General features: G+C 50.2%; 1 protein-coding gene across 1 annotated transcript in view; it reads left to right on the top strand.

The window, feature by feature from the left end:
* The first annotated feature begins 1,264 nt into the window (after window positions 1-1,264).
* The window catches only part of IL17RD (interleukin 17 receptor D), an 89,888-nt gene continuing 83,515 nt past the window's right edge, over window positions 1,265-7,637 (top strand). The window contains exon 1 of the mRNA XM_083156241.1: window positions 1,265-1,514. Within this exon, the coding sequence (XP_083012367.1) occupies window positions 1,389-1,514 (126 nt within the window). The 5' untranslated portion in view covers window positions 1,265-1,388. The remainder of the gene's footprint in view (window positions 1,515-7,637) is intronic.

Raw genomic sequence — 7,637 nt, 5'->3', positions numbered from 1 at the left:
CCAGCAGATGAACGGCTTTACCAGCGATGATGCGGGAGCACACAGCAGCGCGCACCGCTCACTTCTGGGGCATACACACTGGGCGGCTTTGAGCTGAAAGCCACTCAAACACATACCTCCCAACTTTCTGGTCGCCGGACCCAGGACACTGCTGAATTTTTGGGTGGGCGTGGCCTAATTTTGGGGCGTGGCCTATACTCGCAGCTCCCTGCGAGGCCACGCCCCCATTTCGCCGCTATGGGGGCATGACCCAGAGGCTCTGTGAGCCTTTAGCCATGCCCCCAGCCCCCTGGCTGCGGGAATAGACGCATGCGCACAGCGTCTATTCCCCGCTGCTTAGCAGCCGACAGGGGGGACTCCCAACAGCCCCCCTCACCACGGGACACTGCCGCCCGTGGGTGGGACAGGCCGACAGGCCCTAATAATCGGGACTGTCCCGCTAAAATAGGGACTGTTGGGAGGTATGCAAACAGGCTGTTTTGAGCGGCTTTCAGCTCAAAGTCGCCCAGTGTGTATGGGCCTTAAGGCTTAATTGATCTAATTGTGAAGATCAACACTAGGGGCGCCAACCCACAATTCTATATGTCCCCTTATCCCCCATCCAACAGGGGATCTTGTGAGTAAGGCAGCCCCCACATAATCACTTCAATTCCCATGGCGCAATACAAGAGTCTGTGTGCTCTCTCTCACTAGTTGGAGGAGGGATTCCTGGAACCTGTAGTGCGCTTTCTTATGTCAAAGTGAATGTCATTTTATACAGCATTTATGTGCCATCTTTTAGGCCAGCGGTTCTCAAACTGTGGGTCCTGACCCCAAAGTGGGTCCTGACCACCTCAGCATTGGGTCGTGGCTCTATGTTGTTGATCATCAGGTTAATGTGTCTGTGGATGGGGACAGGGTAGAACTCATGTAAATACCCACTGTTTCCTCTTCCATACCACTGACACCCTCTTCCATTCACCCCCATTACCCACTGCCTCCCAGTCACAAAAGCAGCAGTCACTTCACTTCACTGACTACACATGTGGCGGCCATTCAGTAATAACTTGGTGGGGTCCTATAATAATTTTTATTGTCTGGCGGGGTCCCAGGACCCAGACAAAATAGTTTGATCACCCCTGTTTTAGACTATTGAGGTATGCAAGGCCCTCAAGAAATACAATTACCGTGTTCCCCTTTAGAGTTGAATGCGGCACACTGGTGGAAAGGAAGAGAATATGGTTATTTGCCAGTGACCCTTGCAGTGCTATAGCAGCAGCGCCGGCCTGTAGTGGTCTCCCAGCAGAGGGCGCGCCTGAGCACAGCGCTAAGACGCATGCGCAGCACAGATCTCAGCCGCAGTGGCAGCAAATAGCAGAAGCAGCAGACAGTTCCCCGGGCTGCGGACCATGGCGCCGTGTCTGCGACCCCTCTACCTGGCTTTAGCCCTGAGTGTTCTAGTTGTGTGCCCGGGCATCGGCTCTGTAGCTAATGGTGGGCTCCGGAGAGCATCCGTGGACGCCTGTGCACCCAAGGTCAGTGTCTAGGAGCGATGTGCATAAAGTTCTGCCCGGACATGTAACTTCTCTCCCCTGTCTACCTGTATCTCTGTCTCCACACTCCATCTGCTCACACTTTGCTACCTCTGCACTATAGTAAGTGAAACATAGTATATATGGATGGATGATGGATGGAAACCATCTTGCTGTATCTGATCAGATAATGTTATATACATTTCGGTATTTTGTTTTCTAATGTAAACACATGGATCACTAGCGGGATGACTGCTCAGGTTAGGGTTAGGAAAGTACCTTATAGTTAATAACACTTTCAGCACCTTTATCCCTGTTGCATCAAGCATGTCTATGTGGTGTGATTGAAGTAAATGTAGTTGCGATGCCCGGTGACCTGATGCTGGGCATGCGCTCTGCCAGGTGTCCGGATGCGGATCATTCGCACAGCCAGGTGTCCGGATGCGGGGCATTCGCACAGCCAGGTGTCCGGATGCGGGGCATTCGCACTGCCCGGTGACCTGATGCTGGGCATGCGCTCTGCCAGGTGTCCGGATGTGGGTCATTCGCACAGCCAGGTGTCCGGATGCGGGGCATTCGCACTGCCAGGTGTCCGGATGCGGGGCATGCGCACTGCCAGGTGACCGGATGCGGGGCATGCGCTCTGCCAGGTGTCCGGATGCGGGTCATTCGCACAGCCAGGTGTCCGGATGCGGGGCATTCGCACAGCCAGGTGTCCGGATGCGGGGCATTCGCACTGCCCGGTGACCTGATGCTGGGCATGCGCTCTGCCAGGTGTCCGGATGTGGGTCATTCGCACAGCCAGGTGTCCGGATGCGGGGCATTCGCACTGCCAGGTGTCCGGATGCGGGGCATGCGCACTGCCAGGTGACCGGATGCGGGGCATGCGCACTGCCAGGTGACCGGATGCGGGGCATGCGCACTGCCAGGTGACCGGATGCGGGGCATGCGCACTGCCAGGTGACCGGATGCGGGGCATGCGCACCGCCAGGTGACCGGATGCGGGGCATGCGCACCGCCAGGTGACCGGATGTGGGGCATGCGCACCGCCAGGTGACCGGATGTGGGGCATGCGCTCCGCCAGGTGACCGGATGTGGGGCATCCGAACTGCCAGGTGACCGGATGTGGGGCATCCGAACTGCCAGGTGACCTGATGTGGGGCATGCGCACTGCCAGGTGTCCGGATGTGGGGCATACGCACTGCCAGGTGACCGGATGTGGGGCATCCGAACTGCCAGGTGACCTGATGTGGGGCATGCGCACTGCCAGGTGTCCGGATGTGGGGCATGGGTTCTGCCAGGTGACCAGATGCGGGGCATGCTCTCTGCCAGGTGGTCGGATCTCGGGCATATGCCTTGCCAGGTGGTTGGTTTCCGGACATGCGCACTGCCAGGTGGTTGGTTTCCGGACATGTGCTCTGCCAGGTGGTTGGATTCCCGGTATGCGCTCTGCCAGGTGGTCGGATGCCGGGCATGGGTTCTGCCAGGTGGTTGGATGCCGGGCATGTACCTTGCCCTATATGAGTGCGGGGTGTTTTTGTTTTGTTAGTTAAAGTTTACTAGTTACCTTGGTTCATGGTCTCTGCTGAATCCGCAGTGAATTATTATCCCAGCTTCTCTCTCTGCTCTTCCCGTTCCCTATTCCGTGTTTTGCAGCTGGGCCGTCTGTGTTATAGATTTTGTATTTCAGAGAGGAAATACCCCAGTTATTGAGTTTTCATAATGTGTTTTATATATTGAAATTCTGTATGCAGGACGTACCAAATACTAAATACTAACTCGAACTGTTCTAGATATATGTGAAATGTATGTGATGTATGTTTATGTCTTTTTTCCCACCCCCTTTGTGTTCCCTGATTGATGCTGCACTGTTACCACAAAACATTCCAAGCATACGCAAGTATACCTGGCCAATAAAGATGATTCTGATTCTTGTGATCCCCATGCTAGCATGGATCTGAGGGATGTTGTAAGCCCTGTACACATGGGGCGATTTAAGCCATTATCGCTGGCGAAATGACTGCAGAGCAATATATTGCTCCGTGTGTATGGAGGTTAAAGTTTGATAGTTTCAGTGTCCAGATATTTGGGCACAGGCGTAATGTCATGCCCTGTATTATTCCCTACCTGTCTCAGAGATATTGATGCTGCCTGTCCTCTCTATACCCCACACCCAGGCAGGATAATTGGTGTTAATAGACCTTTTCCCAGGAGATTAGCATTTCCTCTCTGTGCTCTCTCCTGCCCTGGAGCATGAAGGAGGTCGGACACATATCTTGTAACTGAAGAGTGTGAAGAAGCCTTTTCATCGCCATCAGACTGTGCTTTACTAGTAGGAGATTTGTGACAGGCAGATAATAGGGTCACCCGGAGTGTGCGAGGATGAATGGAGAGGGAAGATCACTCGTGTGTGCAGGATCCTCTACTGCACCAGGACCAGTGGAGTATCGTAGTTTTGCATATTACATCAAGGTGTCGATCCTATTAGGTGCGGATCATTCACACTCGCGAATCATCACGGCACTGGGCACGCTTTACGGCGGACTGAATACGCTTAAAAGTACTCTCACCTCTGAAGGGGTGCAAGCAATTTTAAGAGAATTCGGCCCAGCGAAGGGTGCAAGATCGGCTTAATTTGGGCATCTTGGACCCTTCAGTGCTAATGGGATCGACCCCCAAGGAGGGGAGGACTATTTAACAACCACAAAAAAATAGCTGGGTGCAGCTGAGACATGCTCCGCTCCCTGGCAGCAATAATAATTGTTATTAATATTAACCGGTACTTACACAGTGCCAGCATATCCCGTTTGTGCCTTACAATTGGGAACAAAACATTAGTAAGGCAAGACTAGGTAATACCAGGCATATAGAGAGGTCGGAGGACTCTCCCTGCAAGCTTACACTCTATACGGAAATAGAAATGTCTAGATTGCATTTTAATCCGGCCATATTGCTAAAGTGCTTGGGCTGCATCATCCAGTCGCTCAGCAATGTTGTCATGGGGTCAGCTGGTTGTGTTCGTGTAGGTAAAGTCTTGGCTACACATCCCAGCATGCCTTGCCACAATTTGGCTATTAGGGAATGCTAGAATTATGGCAATGCATGCTGGGATGTGTAGTTTTAGCACATCTGGAGGGCCGCAGGTTGGACATGCCTGGTATAGATGATGTCTAAATCGACCACTAATGGTCAACAGTGACAGGTTGACACAAGCTTATAGTTGACAGTCAAAAGGACGACATGAGTTTTTCATGATTTTTGGGGTGTCTGATATTTGCATGGGACAGAGTCGCATGACCTGTTCCTTATGTCGCCCTTGTTACTGCGCTCGGCACACTATTATATTCCCACGCTTTGCCCACTTGGATAGTAAATCACCTTTAACCCCTTAAGTGGTGGGGTTTTCTGGGGCAGGACAAATCTATCAGGGCAGGTTTGTCCTACCCCAGAAAAACCCACCACAGAACTTAGATGCAGCCCCTCCTCTGTCAGCCCCCCCCCCCTCCCCCCTGTACTCACCGCCATCCAGTGCAGACTCCCCGTCCCGGCCTCACCGGGGTTCTCCTACCGCTGCCCCCGCAACCATTCACAGCAGAGACCAGGCGGCAGGCTCGGGGATGTTCGGGGGGGGACTCGGGTGGCTGAACTTCCAAGTGCTCTCGAACTTTCCCGAGTGGGGCCTGCGATTGGCAATAGATAGCGTCTGACAGAGCAATTTAATTGTTACTCGGGAGCGAATAGCCGCGTGGCACCACATTTCAGCTGACAGCCTTCTGAGGTGGCGAGCTGACGTGCGATGAGTCATGCATCCAAAGCAATGGAGTTTTATTCATTGTCATCAGCAAATGCAAGTTCAAAAGCTTATTAGCTGCCATGTGTCACTCGCTTACATGTTGTACATGCAATGTTACTGATAACCTTATCTTCAAAGTGGTGTAAAATATATCCATTGTAATGATCTAAGAAAGTGCTTTGTGCAAACTGTCATACACATTAACCATTGGTTAACAACTGGGGGGAAATCAATTGTTTGCACCAGCGGCTGTCATTGCCGGGCACGTGACGGAGCAATTCAATTGCCACATACATCTGCTGATGCCGGCATTTCCCTGAGCTGGTTAGAAGAAATGTGCGAAAAGTGTCCCAAATGCCAGAACTTTAGTCAGGCTTAGCCATTTTATGCTGCGAAACCTGGCGCAGTCAGGATGATTTAAAAAGCAACAAGATGGAGTTCTCTGATCTCCAATCACTGGGAAAAAAAGAGACTGTGTACGCATAAACAATTGAATTGCCCCCATAGTGCAAATAAGAAAGTCTGAACCTTTTGGTAATAATTCTTGTTCTCCAACATGGCCTTTTTCAGAATATTTAGAGGTCTCCTCCGATACGTCCACTTTCCCAAATTATTATCTGGAGTTGGAGTAAAGGGTTTGTTCTCTTCAGAGCACACAAACCCCATTACAGGTATTAGGCTTTTGAGAAGATGTAACATGAGAGGAAGTAGGAATACCTTTATAATGGCGCCTGGGCCTACACACAGGGAGATGTGCCACTGAGCAATCTGTCAGGGTCAGTATTTTTTGGTGAGAACACTGGCCCTGACACCGGCGCTTACTAGATTTATTCAGGCTGCTGGATGTTAATCATCGCACGTCGATATGACCCCTACACACAGCGATGTTGGGGCATTTTCTAAGCGATCTAGAGAAATGCCCCTAAATCTCTACGTGTGTAGGCCCCATAATACTGGCTACACACTGTGATGACCTAGCGATGTATTTATATATTGCTCACAATAGAAGCTGCAATTTACTTGGCTGGTTGGAATGATAATCTGGTAGTGTGGGTATTTTTTTTTTTTTTTTTTTTTTTTTTTAGGAATTTTTTTTTCATTTAAGATTATACAATGTATAGGTTGTAATGACCTTCTAATAGTGTGTACCCTCAAATTCAACCAACTGAATTGGGTGATTGTATCGCTCCATTGTTTTTGCTGCATGTCCAATGGGACAACCTCACAGCCGACAGTGTTGCATGTATAGATTCATAATGTCAACATACATTGTTGTGCACTGTGTACGGCGGTGCAATGTATCTGGCTGGTTCGTTTTGTACCTAGCTTTTAGCTTTACAGTCCTGCATCCACATATAGAAGATTGTGTTTTTTTTTTCATTTATTTTTACTTTTTTTGGAAGCACCTTTGGCAGTTGTGCCATGTTCACACACGCCTCTTGACTATGCCAGAAGTACTTTGATGTTAATAATACGTCTTCAGTTCCTTCCGTGCCCCGCACACGCATTGAATTACCTTTAACATTATCTGTGCGAGACAGGAGCCTTTTGAAGTGTGTTATTATAATTAGGGAAATAATGCCATCCCTTTCACCCTGGTGCAGCGCACAAAAAAGGTCTTGTCTAATTTCACGTCTGACATGCGGCATCTAATTTCCAAAACACCGTCTCACTCCCGGGGTATCATCCCAGCATCTCTGATGTTTGCATGGGACAGACTCGCATGACCTGTTCCTTATGTCGCCCGTCCAGCTCTGCATTCTCATGGCCTGCGTGGAAGCCTTGAATAGGCTTGCACACTGCTATTAGATGACGGATGGCCTCTGTAGTATGTTGTTTGCTGTGGGGTAGGGCTGCCTTTGAAGTAATGCCTATCGGAAGCGGAGCCACTGTTTGTTCTATTAAAATTCCTTTTCATTTCCTCCCCTTAAACCACAGGCCACTTCCCTCTGTCATTCAGCACACTACAGGGACACCGGCTGATTGCAATGCAACACATTGCGGCACTGGAAGCCGGGCCGGTAAACTATCCCTGTTGCATTATTTATTTATATAGTGCACACATATTCCGCAGCGCTGTACAGAGAATATTTCAACGTTCACATCAGTCCCTGCCCCAGTGGAGCTTACAATCTATTCCCTACCACAGGCATATCCAGACTATGGCCCTCCAGCTGTTGTGAAACTACAAGTCCCATCATGCCTTGCCACAGTTTTGTTATTGGGGAATGCTAAAACTATGGCAAGGCATGCTGGGATGTGTCGTTTCACAACAGCTGGATGGCCGCAGTATAGACATGACTGCCCATTCCAGGGTTAATTTTGTTGGGAGC

This window comes from Crinia signifera, chromosome 8 (genome assembly GCF_055691185.1).
Source record: "Crinia signifera chromosome 8, ASM5569118v1, whole genome shotgun sequence".
NCBI classification, from domain to species: Eukaryota; Metazoa; Chordata; class Amphibia; order Anura; family Myobatrachidae; genus Crinia; species Crinia signifera.
This window is presented reverse-complemented; position numbering and strand designations above follow the sequence as displayed.